The sequence below is a fragment of the Enhydra lutris genome, unplaced genomic scaffold, assembly GCF_002288905.1.
Source record: "Enhydra lutris kenyoni isolate GAN:26980312 unplaced genomic scaffold, ASM228890v2 scaffoldscaffold62, whole genome shotgun sequence".
In the NCBI taxonomy this organism is placed as follows: Eukaryota; Metazoa; Chordata; class Mammalia; order Carnivora; family Mustelidae; genus Enhydra; species Enhydra lutris.
This window is the reverse complement of record NW_019154146.1, coordinates 10,117,958-10,134,871: the sequence shown is the minus strand read 5'-3', so window position 1 is coordinate 10,134,871 and position 16,914 is coordinate 10,117,958. Positions and strand designations below refer to the sequence as shown.

The 16,914-nt window shown below is 48.5% G+C and overlaps 1 protein-coding gene across 5 annotated transcripts in view; it reads left to right on the top strand.

Moving 5' to 3' along the window:
* Positions 1-16,914, top strand: part of LOC111158684 (zinc finger DHHC-type containing 14) — a 269,562-nt gene that overhangs the window by 244,426 nt on the left and 8,222 nt on the right. For all 5 annotated transcript variants that reach the window (XM_022520891.1, XM_022520889.1, XM_022520890.1 and 2 more), the window contains one exon: positions 3,670-3,772. In XM_022520891.1, coding sequence (XP_022376599.1) covers positions 3,670-3,772 — 103 coding nt within the window. The remainder of the gene's footprint in view (positions 1-3,669; positions 3,773-16,914) is intronic.

Here is a 16,914-nt window from a genome sequence, read left to right as displayed (position 1 = left end):
TGTTGCCCTCCCCCCAGAAATAAGCCCAAGCATATATTCTTAGGCCTTGTAATAACAGGTTATATAACTGGCACTACTGGGTAATTAGCAGTTGATCGTTTTCTAGTTTGGGCCTAGAAAGTTGGGAGCCTACTATGCCACTCTCCCCCCAAACTGAGGCCCCTCAGGAGCCCCCTGGCCTGTCCCTCAGGGGCCTCTTCCGAGGAGGGGCTGCGGTCAGGGACAGCCAAGGACTCTGGATGGAAGGTCGCCTTGGGCTGGGGCATCAGACGTGCCCGGGAAGGTGCGAGACTTTCCCCAAGAGACCTCCAGACCCACCCAGGAACCCTGCTGGGGCTCTTTGGGCCAGAAAACCCCTCAGGAAATGCTTGTTTCTTTAGAATTGGCTTTGCTTCCTACTGGCTTGTATTTGTGGAAAATGGGGCCAGGCCGTGAGGCCCAGGTGAGGGGCCTCAGAGGAGCATAAGAGACAAAGGACAACGGAACAGGCCTCCTTACCCAAATCTGAAACGCATCTGAACCCAGGAAAGGAATTTTGAAGTCTCCCATTTGGAACAAATCTCTTTTCTTGTTCCCCTTTCTTCGATTTGCCTTTGGTCCTGCTCTGTATCGTTTATTTATCAAATCTCATCACAACCAAATCTACTGCTTCCACGACTGGATAAAATTTCCTACTGTGGCTGAGCTGGGGCTGTATTCTTTCCAGAAGCTAAGTCCCTCTGGATGGGGCGCTTCTTGAGGACGGCTCTCACCTCGGAACCACATGACTTGCTCCTGGGTTTGTGCAGGGAAAATGGGCCCCTGGCCTCTCCCACTGTGCCTACCGGCTCCCGGAACTGGCCCTGGACAGAAATGACAGGGGGAGAGCGCTTGTCTTTGCTTCTCCCTCTTGTCGCCTTCTCTACCCCTTCTCTCTCTGCCCTACCTCACCCACCCCAATGCCCCTAAGAGAGCCAGTACCTTCCATGGGCATCCCAGCCAAGCCTCTGCAACGGGGACTACGAACCACAAGCGTGCCTAACCTCATGTACCTGAATTCCCCCTAAGGTGTTCCGAAACGGTGTAACGATGTACTTGTGAGATGTCTTCATGTTTCCCTCTGAGAACTAGGAACCATGAGGACGAAGACCCACATTTGGTTCCCTGCACGAGTCCCCAGGACTGTGCATGGCTGCGGGGTAGAAATGGCCAGGTTTGGGAGAGGGGTTTCTCCTACAAGTCTAGCAGAGGGAATGGAAAATTAGAAAGACAGAAAGTCCCAAGGTATGATCAGTCAGGCCCTGTGGGCCGGTACGAAGGGTCATCCTGTCACTGACAGGTTGAGCAGAACACAGTCTACACAGTCAAAGAGTGGCTGTGACAGAGGGCAGGGTGCAGGTTCCATGGGACACCCAGGAGGGCTTCCCAGAGGAGAGGGCCAAAGTTGTCGTCTGTTGTAAGGATGAGTAGGAATTGGGGGAAGGAATCTGGGGGAGGACACACAGGAGCAGCATGTGCCATAGCCCTGGGGTGAGAGGAGAGCATGGCCTATTAGAGGAAGACCTGAAAGAGCTCACGTCTAGGAGTGAGGGGACCACAGAAGGCAAAGCAAGAAGTGAGGGTAGGGGAGGGCGTCCAGATTAGAGGGGTTCCCAGGCCACTGTGAGGACTGAAAGGAGACTTGAGGCAGAATGTTACAGTGTTGAGTATGTGGTTGGTCCATGAAACAGGCTTAACACAGAGGATGAAGGCTGAGAAGTTGTTCATTTTGTCCTCCCTTCTGTCCTTTCAGACTCTTTTGATGACCTCGTTCTTTTTTTTTTTTTTTTTTTTTTTCTGCTCCTGAATGAAATCCTCTGCAAGCCCCTTAATTTCTCTATGACCTAAAAATAAAACAAAGGACTTGGGGCACTTCCATGTCCTGGAGCATGGTGTCATTTCCGTGAGTAGGGACCCCAGAGTTCACTGAAAGGCAGACTCTCCTCCCCTTCACCTGTAGCCAGGTTAGGATTTCAGCACAGCTTTTGGAAAGTCGCAGTTCACCCCCACTGCACACGGGCCCGTCCCAGGGGACCTGCAAGGCTCCCGTCCACCGTGGGCTGCAGATGACCGCCGTCCACCCTTCTTTGCTCTTTCCACTTGATCTTCTGTGCCCTTGCAGGGGTCACACACTCGGTCTGAGCTGCATGGGGCTCCAGCACCCGCCCCCCCCACCTTTGGAAGATGGAGGTCCTTGTCACCTCTTGGTTTTTCTAAACCTCTGGGAATCCAACCGAAACCGGAAGCAGAGAGAATCGCATTGTCACAAATATTTTTCCAGGCTTTGTGACTGTGCGGTCTGGAGACCCGCAGGTGCTCATTGGAAAAACTCATGTCTCCTGAGAGGCAACCTGACAAGGAGGGGGGCGGCCTCAGGGGACCGGCCAGCCACCCTCGGGAGGAGGAGGGGCGCGCACGCACCCGGACGCATCTGCAGCATCTTGCGGAGGCTGCGGGGCCAGTGGCCGAGCCCCACGTGGCGGGGGCCACGCCAGGAGCAGCCACTCCTCAGCCCAACCTCCCCCTTGCCCTTTGCAGTCCTGCCCTTAGACTCGAGGAACACTGAGCCTTCGCTTGGGAAGGGAAAAAGGCAGCTCTTTTGATGGCTGCATAAAGCTTCCCGTTTCTTCTGTCTGGGCCACAGCGCCCCGGGGACCACAGAAGAGATGGTTTTACTGTTCTCTGGGCACTTGCCAGCGGGAGACAGGGACCCACTTCTACTCATTCAGCCACCAAGCTTCTGCGCAGCTCCTACTGGGCGTCCGTGGTGGGGCTCCATGATTAACACCTGGTTCTTGCCCTCGTGACGCCTACAGTCCATGACAGATGCAGATCGGCCAGCGGGGGATCCCGACAGGACGTGACCAACAGGGCGCGCTGAGGGACCGCGGAGAGGCCCGGTCCAGGGTGGGGGTGGGCGTGGGGCCGGGGCAGGTGCTTTTGGGGGAAGATGAAGGCTGCTGTCTGGAGCTGGCAGGCTGCTAGACGGGGCGGCTGCGGATAAAACCCCGGCGACACCAGGAGGAAAGGGGTGTGTGCCACTACAGGGGGTCCCGTGCAGGGCCCGGAGAATCCAGAGAAGGGGCAAGAGCAAGGGTTGGGGGCTTCGGACAGTGGAGTGGAAGGGAGAGTGACTGGGGAAGAAAACCCAGAGCGGGAGCAAAATGCAGGGACCGCCGACACCGGTGCGAGCGGGAGGGGCTGGGGCTGCGGAGTCACACGCTTGAGGAAGGAGTGGACCTGGGAACACGGTGCCTGTCCTAAGAAGGCACAGACTGAGGCCGGGGTGGGAAGTGGGGACAAGTAGTAGGAGTGTTGGCGAGTGGTGGAGTGACCCCAGAGCAGGGCAAGCAGACAGGGAGACCTTGTGAGGACTGGGCGCTAGACGAAGCTTAGGGGGACGGGGTGGGAGACCATGGGAGCCTGCAGCAGGTGACAGGGAGGGAACAGATGCTATGGGCATTTTTTAAAGGCCCAGGTGACAGAATTTGGTCCCTAACTGGACGTGAAGGTAAGTCGGGGTGTACCCCCAGGGGCCCGCACTGGGGCCAGACAGAAACAGGGAGTCCCACATGGGAATGAAAATAGGGTTGATGACGCCTTTGGCTTTTTGTTCCCTCTTCCGACGTATGGTTTGGTTTTCTCTGGCAGCCTAATCGACAGAAGAGGCTACATCCAGCCCGACACACCGCAGCCAGCCGCACCCTCCAACGGGATGGCCGCGTACGGGGCCACACAGTCACAGAGCGACATGGTAGGAGTGCCTGCTGCGGCAGGCCCAGCGCTCCTGCAAAGGCTTCTCTTCTGCTTCTGTGTCACTAACCCAGTAACAAACCAAGCACTGCTAGAAACCTTTCCCGGACACCCACTGAAAGGCTCACTGTGGGGAAGGAAGCGTGAAGTGAAGGCTGTGCCCAGCAAAGGACGAGGGCCGTTGAGTGGTTGGTGTGTTCTAGGTCGGGTCGTGTAAGGGGAGGTACGCGTGCAAAAAGTCCTCCAGGAGCAGGACGTGGCACCTTGTGATGGGAAGCCCCCTTACACGGAACCAGGGCCTTGTCTAGGGAATGAGGTACCAATGCTGGCAGCAGGGCCGGCCAGGTAGTCCCTTTCCATGCCCTCGCCTCACTCCGTGCAGTGGGTGACCCCAGTTCCCCCGTCTCTCAGCCCAAACCTTAGATCAGCCATGCACAGCTTAATGCACATAATCAGACAAGGTTTTCTTCATTAAGAGCCCAAACTGAGTAAGTCTCGCCAAAGAAGGCTCACAGGTGTCCTGCGAGGTGTGGCATACGGACAGGCTTTGTTTCCAGTCTGCAGGTGGGAGACTTGGGGCCAGGGTGGGAGTCCCTCCATAGGTGCCTAAAAGCACAGTCAGGTCTGGCTCTGACCGTCAGTCTCTTAAAAACCCTTAGGTGTCTGGAAGACCATGGCTTTCCTCTGTTGGAGCGGATTTCCCTAAAGAAACTCCGTGTTTCAGGAGGGAACCCAATGTGACCCCACTTGGAGCTGTTTATTCTTTGTAGATGGGAATCACCCAAAACAGAGTTTCCGTAACAAGCAGATCAAAGACCTGTCTTGCTGGGTAGACTGGAAAAACGAGAGCCTCTTGGACACTTTGTTTCAGCTTAGAAAGAACTGCTTTAGAAGCAACAGTCTCAAAGCTGTCTCAATAAGCGCTCAGGGAAACCGCTTCCTCCCTGTGACCCCTGAGAATGGGCTCGTGCCCCCAGGAGAAGCTTGCAGGGGGCTTGTTTGTCAGCGGCAGGGGCGTCTAGTTCATGCTGTGGTGCTTTGCTTTGCTGATCAAGTGTCTCCTTTAAAGGCAAGTGCATGCGCGTCACGGTCCTTGCCACTCCACTCTGAAAGTGGCCACAGGACATCTTGTTCTGTCTGCACTCACCCACACAAGAGGCCCTTAAGGGTCACCGCCTTATTTTTAGAGGAGGGAAATGAGGACTGAGAGAGCAAGGAGAGAGGCCCACAGGAAAGGAGATGACATGTATGTGACACCAACTGTGTGCAAAGTACTTGAGCAGAATTTACTGAATCCAAACCAGCAATGCAAAGGGGCCTGCTTGTCTGTCGCTTTTTTTTTTTTTTTTTTTTTTTTTTTTAAGCTAAGAGAGGGGAATTCATCTGCCCCAGGGCACATAGCCACAAATTCATGGATCCAAAACCAGTCTGATGGCTAATGCCGATGTCTACTTCGTATACTGCCTCCTTTCCGTGAACAGGCACTATGGACAACAGTATCCATGTTCGGAAGTCTTTCTTAGAGATCGGCAGGTGCACAACAAAAATCCTATAAGGAGAAAGTTCCTGTTTGCGATCCTGATCGTGGCTCCCACCGATAACTCCTGGGATGTGTGCTCGAGCTTTCACACACTGTGTCTGTATTCTCTAGTTCGTTCGGTAACTGAGTCCCTGCTGTGTGCTGAGGACTCAACTCGGGGGTAGGGATGCGAGGTCTCTGGAGTGCAGTCCCTCTGTCCTCGAGGAGGCAGCGGTCTGGGGACAGGATACACACACATACATGAAGGATGCAGGAGGAGCCCTCACTAGACGCTGCCTCTGAGGGCAGGGGTCCTTACCAAACTCAATGAACTTAGGTTTGTTTCACGCCCTGACTCCCGTGGTACTGAGCTCGCCCTGCTCTGCACTTTCTCTAGATTTAAGAAGTAAACAAGGCTCCCTTCAAGGTGTTGACACTGTTAAGCCACTTTATGTTAAGATGGGATGAGGGCATACTTTGTTAATTCCACAAACATTTATTGAGCACCTACTGTGTGCCTCTATGCTAGACAGAGAGGGCAGGTTTAACAAAGGGGACATGATGGCTATTTTGCTTCGTACGGTTAATCGGAGTCATCAAAATTGCCCTTATGCCTCTGGGGTCCAGGCCATCTAGACCCGCACCGTGACCCCAGTTAAGGACATACTCCGGAGGGCACTGGCCTGGCAGGAATGGTTAGGGTATATGCCTGAAGGGCCAGTCAGATTGGGGGCTTGGGCAGAGCTCTGACCTGCATCAGAGCTTCTTCAGGCCCAACCTGGTAACCGTGGCGTCCTGAGTCATGACCGGGGGGACTGAGTGAGGCCCCATGACCCCAGGCGACTTGCCAAGGCTGACGGCACTTGGACTTCATGCCCTGTCTGCCTCGGTCACCCGAGTGGAGGTGGAAGACGCCATGTCCCACACCCCCGTGTCGCCACCAGCACACAGAAAGGGGAAAAGCTTCATTCATTTCTTTGTCCAGGCGTGCACAGATCTTTCCAGAAGAGCGTATAAGCTCTTCTGGACAAGGTACTGAAAGTGCCATGGGATGTAAAGGAATGATCAAGGCACAGGTTGGCCTGGGAAGCTTTCCAGTATCGTAACACTCCAGCTGCCACAACCCTAATGACATGTGCAGACCGTAAGTTCAGATACATGACATTCTGCATACGCTTTCTGGACCAGTGGCTCCCTCTGACTCCCATGGACTCCACAGTAAAGAAATTCCACATCTCTGAGTTCCATGGTCCACCTTCTCCCTATCAGAGACAAAATCTAAAAACCCGGTAAAGTCTGCTCCAGATTTGGTAAATAGTGCAGTCGGGGACACAGGTTCCTGGGCCAGGCTGTTCCAGCAGTGATTTAAAAATGTGCAGGGATGTGTCTTTGACATGGGGTGCACTTCATAGTCAGGCACCAGGCTTGAAAGAGGCCTTCCTTCTTCTCTCCAAGAGGAGATGGGGATTAATTGTGCAAAGAGCCAGGCTTCTGCCTCTTGCTAGGTGAATGACCTTGACAAGTTGCTTAACCTCTCTGCCTCAGTGTTTTCATCCATAATAGGGGAACATTGATATCCTTTGTAAGGTTTCCATGGGGATTAGGTGAGTTAATGCATGTTAAGCACTTAAAACCTTGCCTGGCACAAGGTGAGTGTTATATAAGTATTAGCTCTATTATTATTACTTTCATCATCTCCCTGATATCCATGATGACAAGATCAACCAGATGAATTGCATCCACGCTCAGTAACTTGAACAGCAATGGACATGACCCAGGGGAGGGAAGGAGTCTCGATGGAAGCAGAGAGTGAGAGCTCCAGTCCTGGCTCTCACCAGTTATCCCCCTGACTATTAGCATGTCACTCTGCTTCTGTGGTCCTCAGTTTTCCCCACCTGCAAAATGCGACCTGAGGCTAATTTGTCTCTGAAGTCCCATCTAGCTAGAAGCTCTTTGTGAATCTCTGATCTTTGCAGCTTGACAGGTCAGAAGAGCAGAGAACAACTTCTCAGTCCCCATACACAGGAAAGGGAGCCAGCTCCTCCCAGAAAAGGGTAAACACTGTGACCCTTGGTTCCTCCCACTCCTGCCACCCACCTTGACCCAGACTCGAGACCCTGCTGCAGTCTGGGCTTTATACCAAAACTTCCCCTTACTTGTCTCTACTTCTCAAATTTCTAGGATAAATCCTACTTAGCCGTGATGTATAATCCCTCTTATATGTTGCTGGCTTTGGTTTGCTGGGTGTTCTGTTGAGGATTTCTACATCTATATTCATAAAAGATTTTCGTCTGCAGTTTCCTTTTCTTGTTTTGTCTGGCTTTGGGATCAGGATAATATTAGCTTCATAGACTGAGTTGAGAAGTGTTTCTTCCTCTTCTGTTTTTTGGAAGAATTTATGAAGAACTGGGATTAATTCCTTTTAAAAGATCTGGTAGAATTCACCAGTGAGGCTCTCTGGTCCTGAGCTTTTCTTTGTGGATAGTTTTTTGATTATGAATTCACTTACTACTTTTCACAGGTCTATTGAGATGTTTTACTTCTTCTTGCGTCAGTTTCAAGAGCACTTGTCTTTCTAGGAATTTGTTTTACAAAGTTACCTAATCTTGTCTCTTGTTGCCCTTGTCTCTTCGGTCATATCATTATTGTTTTATTATGGAAATAGATGAAAGGAAGGAAAGTTAAGGACTGAAAAAGTAAAAACAAATAGGAAGAGTAATTTATAGATGTGAAAGGAGAGGGAATGTGGTGGGAGGGAAGGAACATGGGTAAAGTAAGCCCTGAAGGGGGAAATCGGTGTTTTGTGTTTGCCACCTGTTGTGAAATGCTTGTAAGTCCCCCAGAGGAGAGAGCTGGGGGACCCTACCAAAGTGACTTCCAACATGGGCTGCAGGTCCTGCTCTGGGTAATGTTAGGACCAGGAGAAATACACAGGCGTTTTCCAGAAATTGTCAAAATATGGAAAAAGGAGCTTAAATATTTCAAGACTGACCATAATTCCTTGAGGCAGATTATGACATGCCTTTCTTTAGACTTGCTTCGTCTGCCTCCAACAGACACCCCAACCAAGACCACCTCAAACTGAGCCAACACATCAGGCCCAGCAGCGCTTGGGCAGAAAGAACCCCAATCCCTGCAGGTTTTCTAGTGCTGAGAGCCCAGTGGACATCCAGGCACTTACCTTCTGCCATTCAAGAGCTGTGCATCATTGCTAGGAGCGATTTGTCCACAAGCAACCCACCGTCTTCCTTTTTATTTATTTATTTCATTTATTAGATGTAATTAGAGCACACGATCAATAAAAAATGTTCTTGGGTCCCAATCCCCAATGAGACAGATGTGAAAACTGGCTTCAAGTCCTTTAAAGTTGAATTTAAATCACAACGTGAATCTAACAACAACAACAACAACAACAAACAAGGTGCATTTCAGGCAGTTCTAAAAGTGGAACCAAGTTTATTTAATACAGAATTACACTGTGGTCAGGGGGTCTCCGCTGGGGTGTTTTCACGCTGCAGTCAGCAGAGTGTGGACAGTGTTGATACTATTACTGCAGGGATCATCTCATTTAACCCCCACAACAACCTACAAGGTATTCCCTGTTAGGTCTGTTATTAAACGAAATGAGACTGAGACAAATGAAAGTTATTTGAAGTTTTATTTTATGATAAGTATTAGAAGTCAGACTGATTGACCAGGGGAACGAGACTGAAACAAAGTGAAAGTTATCCAAACCTCTATTCTATGCTAAGTATTAGAAGTCAGACTGACCGGTCATGGCCTCCTCCGAAGAGAGCGACCCAAAAGCCTGGCCACTCATGGGTGGCCAATGAGATTGTAACACACAGAGAAAGTTGCATAGTCATGTTAGGTCACGCGCAGGTGGCCAATTGAATTACAATTTACTCTATAGTAGTTGTTTGAACTAACCTATCACTCTGGTCAGAATTGGTGCTCAAGTTTGGTGCCCAAAAGGCAGAGTTTACATTCTTTGGTGGTTAGGGAGACAGTATGTGTGCTTTACTGATTGGATGTCTCCACCTGGCCTGACTCGTCCTTGTATTCTGGGCTCTGTTATTAGGAACTGGCCGACCATATTTTACTGGTTTCCCAGACTTGCTTCTAAGTAAGTTTCTCGGAGGCAGGGGGACAGGGTTAATTTAAGTTTTACTGCACAAACAACAAAATGGCTTTTAACCAAGATGGAGTCGCTCTGGCTAAATAGGTCCTTACATTCCCATTTTGCAAAGCATGAAACTGAGGCTTTAGAATGATGCCTGGCTTGCTTAGAGTCACAAAGCCGGGCTGCTTTCTGCTAATTCAACTCCAGAAGCCCTCAAATCGGTGTCAGCTGAACCTCTTCAGATCTGGCCCTTGCATCTGGCGGCCGAGCTCATTACAACCCAGTGGGCCTCAGCCCTGGGTGAACCTTAGGATCCCGACGCTGATATCCTGAGCCCAGCTCAGTTGGAATCCCCAGGTGGTAGTGCAACCACTGGCATTTTATTGACCCCAGAGGTGATTTTAACCGTCAGCCAGCACTGGAACCCATCACCATAGCCTTCAAATTCTCTTGAATTCTCCAAGAGCTTTGGGTTAAAAGGAGTGATTTTCGAGCCATATTTTGCTCTGACACAAAGAACGTTTTTCTTGAAAAACCTTAGCTGAATTGACTCAACTAAGACATGCTCTGTTCAGAGAATATCCATACTCGGGTGTACGGAGGATTTCAGCAGAATGTTCTAGCAAACGAGAGGCCGGGCAGTTGTGGGACTCCACACAGAGGTACTTGGGTTTCAGGCAAAGCTTTCTGGAGGAGATGACATCAGAGCCAAATAGTAAGAGGTTCGTTAAAATGCATTAGCCACCCAGAGGTGGGAGAGACACACCACACAGAGCATGGACAGATCACAGGTGCAAGTGGGGTGCCCCTGCGTGCCCGTGCAGGAGCCGGAGAACTGAGTTACCAGGCTGTGGGCTGCAAAGCAGGTGTTGGAGGGAGCGTGTGAAGAGCCTTGCGTGCCTTATAAGTAGCACGGATTTCTCCACAAGGCAGGGAGCCGTTGCAGAGAGCAATACCATCAGGTTTTCTTGGGGTGAATGGAGCCCAGGAGGTCCCATGCGGTGCAGAGGGAGGCCTGTTAATATGGAGACGGGGAAAACAGAAGACCTTCACAGTAGGCCTTGCGGCAGTGGGGCTGCTCGGGGCAGCCGAGGTGGGTTTAGAAAAGAGACAGCAGCCGTCAGGGCTGGAGTCTCTGTGGAGGGCTGGGGACAAGGAGCCAGGGATGCCCACCCCCGCCTTTCAGCTTGGTGACGAGCTGGTCATAAAAGTCACCAAAGGAAACACAGGGAGAGGGGGAGGGGGAAGCTGAAGGTGCCCATAGATAGCTGGGGGTGGCGGGGAGGTACGCTGCCGATAGTGGGGAAAACTTACAGATGGCTCCCTCCCTGTGCTTATGAAGGAATGATGTGGTTTGTAGAAATTCACTTTGAAATAGTAGAGATGTGGGTCAGTTTTATTAGTTGTCCTAGAAATAACAGCCGATCGGCATTGTTAACAAAGCACGAGCTGCCTATGTTTGCCATCTGTTAACCTGATTTCGTCTCTCCTGCTGGAACAGTCTTTTCTCGAAAATCAACATTTAATATCTTTTCCTGACTTTCTCTCCACCCACCCCTGTCAACTCTGCCCTCACCAAGTCAAATCAAGTCTCTTGATCGAATTAGACACTATCAAGGATGAGCGAATAAAGCCGAAAGATGATGAGGGGAAATGCAGACGGACAGATTTCAGTACTCAGCGCAGTGTGGAAAGGTAGAGAGAGAGCTCTGTGTGGCATCACAGCCCCTGGGCTTGTATTTGCCAGTCCTCACCCTGGGGCTGGGACATCAGGGACATCAAGTCCTTTAATCCCAAGAGCCTCCAATTCCTAAACTGTGAAGGGAAGAAGGGGAGAATGGTGAACAGTGGCGATTAGAACTGACTGAGACCCTGTCTGTCCCATCCTCCCAGCCCCAGCCGATAACACAGCCTGGAGCGCAGGAGGAGCTCCTTAGACGTTCAGCTGAGTGTGTGTGAACGTCCCCGTCTCAGGGCCTTGCTCCTGGGGGTTCTGCACAAACACTGGTTTGTTCCTGTCTTTATTTCTCCACCTCATTCCTTCCTCTCTCCAGTTTTGTCACATCTGCAAAAGGCTCCCCTATGAATATGAAACTAGGAACCAGAGGGACGGAGTTCTCTTTGGTGCAGGGACAGCCTTGGTAGGATCAAATCAGTCCATGGGCCGAGAGACCAGAGGTCATGGCTAGTCTACCCTCTGGACACTGTAAGCCAAGTGCCTGTGTGCTTTTCCAGGGATGGTGACAATCTTTAAGACTTGAAAACACATGATGAGCTCTAAAACATGTAAACTACAAAATCGGAATTAATTCATGTTTAATGTCTATAAGACACATGATGTCAACTTCATTCATCGTTAATTTTATTAATTAAACTAAACCCAGCACTTACGTGATTTATTCAACTAGTGTTGCAGAATTCTCCGTGCATCATCTGAAAAAAATAAATAGTAAGAAAAAGAAGTTATGCAAGATTAAACAATAATGTTAAATCACAGGACAAGAAGGAAGCTCTCCTCCTAACCTACATTTTAAGTGTGTTTTAGAAGTATAGAGTATTTCTGGAACCGTAATTGAGCACTCATAGACCCCCAGAAGACGGCTTCGTGGCCAAGCAGACATAAACAATGCCCAGTGCTAATACTTTTGACAAGAATTGGAGCAGAAGTCATAAATAATTTCACTCGCCCTTCATTTGTATACAAGACCGTCTAGAAAACTCCCAGCTTTGCTTTTAAAACATTGAACTTGTGTGCTAGGTTTATTTCAAACAAGAAGTCAGCGAGAGTAAAATAAAATGTATCCCAGCATGAGCAATTTTATTTGAAAATCTGCAGAAACAGAAAGTAAATTATCTCTGCACTGTTTTCACCTCGTAACATTAAGTGACAATGTGTGTGACATCTGATCATCTGAAACCATCAGTTCCTTTGTACGTTAAATGACGCGCTTTGTCCGGGCGCTCAGTCAGCCAGCACTCACACAGCAAACACAGCGGACCCGCGCTCATGCCCCCATTGTTTCTCCTGCTGCCAGCACGAGGGTCTTTTCATAGACACTCTTCCAAGAGATTGGGTTTCTGTTCCAGTGGTCTTCCACATTTGGATGATTTTTTACTTTTTTCTTTTTTTTAAGATTTTTCTTTCTTTCTTTATTTCTTTATTTGACAGAGAGATAGAGAGCACAAGTAAGCAGAGCGGCGGGCAGAGGCAGAGGGAGAAGCAGGCTCCCTGCTGAGCAAGGAGCCCCATGCAGGGCTCGATCCCAGGACCCTGGGATCACGACCTGAGCCCACGGCAGCGGCTTAACCCACGGAGACACCCAGGCGTCCCTGATTTTTTTACTTTCAGAATGGCGGTTTCATAGAATTCAACCCAGTATTTGATAAATAGGAACCTTTAAAGGGTTGTTTTGGAATGATAGCATGAGTCTCTCAATTTCCCGTTTGTACTGGATGGACTGTCACTGCCCAGTATCCAGGCGCTTGATTGGTTTTTCTTAAGATTATGTGAGTGGTTAGATCTCTAAAAGACACCTAAGGGCGTCTTGGTGTTAGTGCTGGAGCATTAAGCCCTGGACCAAGTTGTCAGAGAAGAAAGTAAGCAGTGATGTCGCCCCCTACTGGTTGAAGAGAGGAGTCCGCTCAGGAAAAGCCGAGAAGGTGGGGGGTGGCTTGAGAAAGGCTGAGCTTTTCTGGAGAAGTGTCTGTTCATGTCTTCTGCCCATTTTTTGACTGGGTTATTAGTTTTGAGTATTGAGTTTGAGAAGTTCTTTATATATCTTGAATATCAGCCCTTTCTCTGTACTGTCATTTGCAAATATCTTCTCCCATTCCTGGGTTGCCTCTTAGTTTTGTTGACTATTTCGTTTGCTGTGCAGAAGCTTTTGATCTCGATGAAGTCCCAAAAGTTCATTTCCACTTGTCTTTGGAGACATGTGTTGAAAGAAGTTGCTGTGGCCAGTGTCGAAGAGGTTACTGCCTGTGTTCTCCTCTAGGATTTTGATGGATTCCTGTCTCTCATTGAGGTCTTTCATCCATTTTTGAGTCTATTTTTGTGTCTGGTGTAAGAGAATGGTCCAATTTCATTCTTCTGTATGTAGCTGTCCAATTTTCCCAGAACCTTATATTGAAGAAACTGTCTTTTTTCTATTAGATATTTTTTTCCTGATTTGTCAAGGATTAGTTAACCATGGAGTTGAGAGTCCATTTCTGGACTCCCATTGGTCTGTCCCATTGTGTGTCTGTTTTTGTGTCAGTACAATGCTGTCTTGGTGATCACAGCTTTGTAATACAGCTTGAAGACATGCAATGTGATGCCCCCAGCTTTGCTTTTCTTTTTCATCCTTACCTTGGCAATTCGGGATCTTTTTCAGTTCCATACAAATTTTAGGACTTGTTTGTTCCAGCTCTTTGAAAAATGTCAATGGTATTTTAATACTGATGGCATTGTAAGTATAAATTGCTCTGGGGAGGATAGACATTTTGATGTTTATTCTTCTAATCTATGAGCATGGAATATTTTTCCATCTTTTTGTTTCTTCCTCAATTTCTTTCATGAGTGTTCTGTAGTTTCTAGAGTATAGATCCTTTACCTCTTTAGTTAGGTTTATTTCCTTTGTATCTTATGGGTTGTTGCTGTTGTGAACGGAACTGATTCCTTAATTTCTCTTTCTATAGTTACATTGTTAATGTATAGAAAAACAGCTGATTTCTGTGCATTGATTTTGTATCCTGCCACATTGCTGAATTGCTGTATGAGTTCTAGTAATTTGGGGGTGGAGTCTTTTGGTTTTTCCACATACAGAGGGAGAGTTTGACTTCTTCTTTGCCAATTTGATTGTTAAGAATAGAGCTACGCTACGACCCAGCAATGACACTACTGGGTATTTACCCCAAAGATACAGATGTAGTGAAAAGAAGGGGCACGTGCACACCAATGTTCATAGCAACAATGTCCATGATAGCCAAACTGTGGAAGGAGCTGAGATGCCCTTCAACAGATGAATGGATAAAGAAGATGTGGCCCAGGGGCGCCTGGGTGGCTTGGTGGGTTAAAGCCTCTGCCTTGGGCTCAGGTCATGGTCCCAGGGTCCTGGGATCGAGCCCCACATCGGGCTCTCTGCTCAGCAGGGAGCCTGCTTCCCTCTCTCTCTCTCTGCCTGCCTCTGTGCCTACTTGTGATCTCTATCTGTAAAATAAATAAATAAAATCTTTAAAAAAAAAAAAAAGATGTGGCCCATATACACAAGGGAATATTACTCAGCCATCAGAAAGGACAAATAGCCACCATTTGCATCAACATGGATGGAACTGGAGGAGATTATGTTAAGCAAAGTCAGGCAGAGAAAGACAGTTATCATATGGTTTCACTCATATGTGGAACGTAAGCAATAGCACAGAGGACCATAGAGGAAGGGAGGGAAATCCAAAGGGAGGAGAAATCAGAGATGGAGATGAACCATGAGAAACTATGGATCCCGAGAAACAATCTCGGGGGTTCAGAGGAGGAGGGTGTGGGGAGGGGGTAACAGGGCAATGGGTATTGAGGAAGGCACCTGCTATGATGAGCACTGGGTGTTACACTTAACTAACGAATCACTGAATACTACATCAAAAACTAATTATGTACTATACAGTGGCTAGCTGAATATAATAAAAAATAAATAGACAAATAAGAAAAGAAAGGCTGACCTTTGAGAAGAGACAGGTGGAAAGGAAGACAGGGAAGGAAGAAAGAAGAAAGAAGAAATGGGCAAATAAAAATCAGAAGCAGAGGTGAAAAGGAGGAGTATAAGTACATCATCGTTTCATGGATCACCTCCGCAGTGACCTTGAAAATATCAGCCAAGTTATCAAATGGGATTGCAACCATGAAGGTTTATCAACCCATCCTCCTGGGAACTTTGGCATTATGCAAAATGAGGGAATGCTAACCTTAAAAACAAAGCAACAACAAAAAAAAGGGAGCTTCCCAATCAATGAGTCTTTTCTAAGAAGGAGATGTTCAAAATATGCGAAGTTAATTTGAGAATTATAGTCCCTTGTTGGAATCCAATAAAGTCCATTGTCACGTGGAGCCAATAAGAGATTTATATGGGCAAACTCCAGTAGAACAAATCCTGGTCCCTGGGTGCCCCCATATGGGGTTGGTTGTCTAAAGGAAAATCAGTTCAAATGGGACAAATTCTTTTCAAAGTTTTGGGTCAGCAGGATTTAGACACTTAGGTTCATCGTCCCGGTAACTGTGCTCACTGATGTCACTGCCGCAAGTTAAAGTGGCGGGAAGGGATGCATGGCAGAGAGTAGGTTAATTATTAATATGAAAGCAGTCCCTATGATGAAAGAAATATCCATAACTATACTCAGAAAGATAGTCATCTTTTTAAATGTTTGAAGAAATCAATGTAGGAGAGAGGCTTGAAGTCAGTTAATACAAGCCAGGGTTCAAAATAGTCATTTTGAAAATATTTCTGAGTCACTTATATTTAGACTTTTTTTTAATGCAATAGTTCAGGGTCAATTGTTTTTCATGTGTCTAAGCCCTTAGGCTTTACCTCTGGTAATCGGAACACTGTTTTTCATAGTCCTGACCGGGAGGCTGAGCACGGATTTGTTACCGTTTTAATGAATTGTCAGTTTGGCCACAGGAAAGCTCTGTAATGTGTACAGGAGTGGACCCAGGTTTGGAGGGGGCTTTCTCTTTAAGAGAAAGAAAACAATTTGCCAGGAACTGGGACTTGATCTCAAGCCTCATAGCTTCAGAATAAACCCACCTCCAGGTACAGGCGGTCCTGTTAGAGGCGGCAGTGATGTCGGTCATACAAAGCCTTCCAGACCACATCCAGCTCCACCTGACGTCCCCAGTGATCACAAGGTCTAAGGAACTAACTGACCACTTCCTCCCAGGGGAATCTGGTTCTGCAGTGGGCATGGCTGGAGGGGAGTGACCAGGGAAAAGGACCTGGGAAGTGAGCTGGAGACAGGAGGTGGGGCTACCTCTCCCCTTACCCTGGTGCCCCTGACCTTGAAAATCTCCAGCTCTGACCTTTCACATAATCCTCTGTGAGTCTGCAAGAGTCAGTCTTGCACCGATCCCTAAAATAGAATTTGCCAATTAGTGTTCAATAAAAAGGAAGTCTTTCTGCAGGCAACAGAGACAAGCAAGTCTGATTTGCAGTTTTATCTTTCCTTAGAGCCCAGGGTGCTGGGTAGACAGAAGGTTTGAGGCATGGGGGGAGCTCCAGGAGGGAAGATTTGAGGACAGGATCCTAGATTTGAGAACAGGATCCTGGCCTCCAGGCACGGCTCAGCCCCGGGGTCGCTCGCCGGCCTGCTCCCAGGCTGCGCCGAGCCCCGGAAAGTGGGGGAGGCGGTGAGGGAGCCCAGCTGTCTTGGTCATCAAGGAGACCAAACGGTGCTTTTCACAAAACGTTCATTGCAAAGCACAATATATCCAAAGCCCTGGGACGGTTTCCAGAAGATGAATGTTTAATCAGGAAGG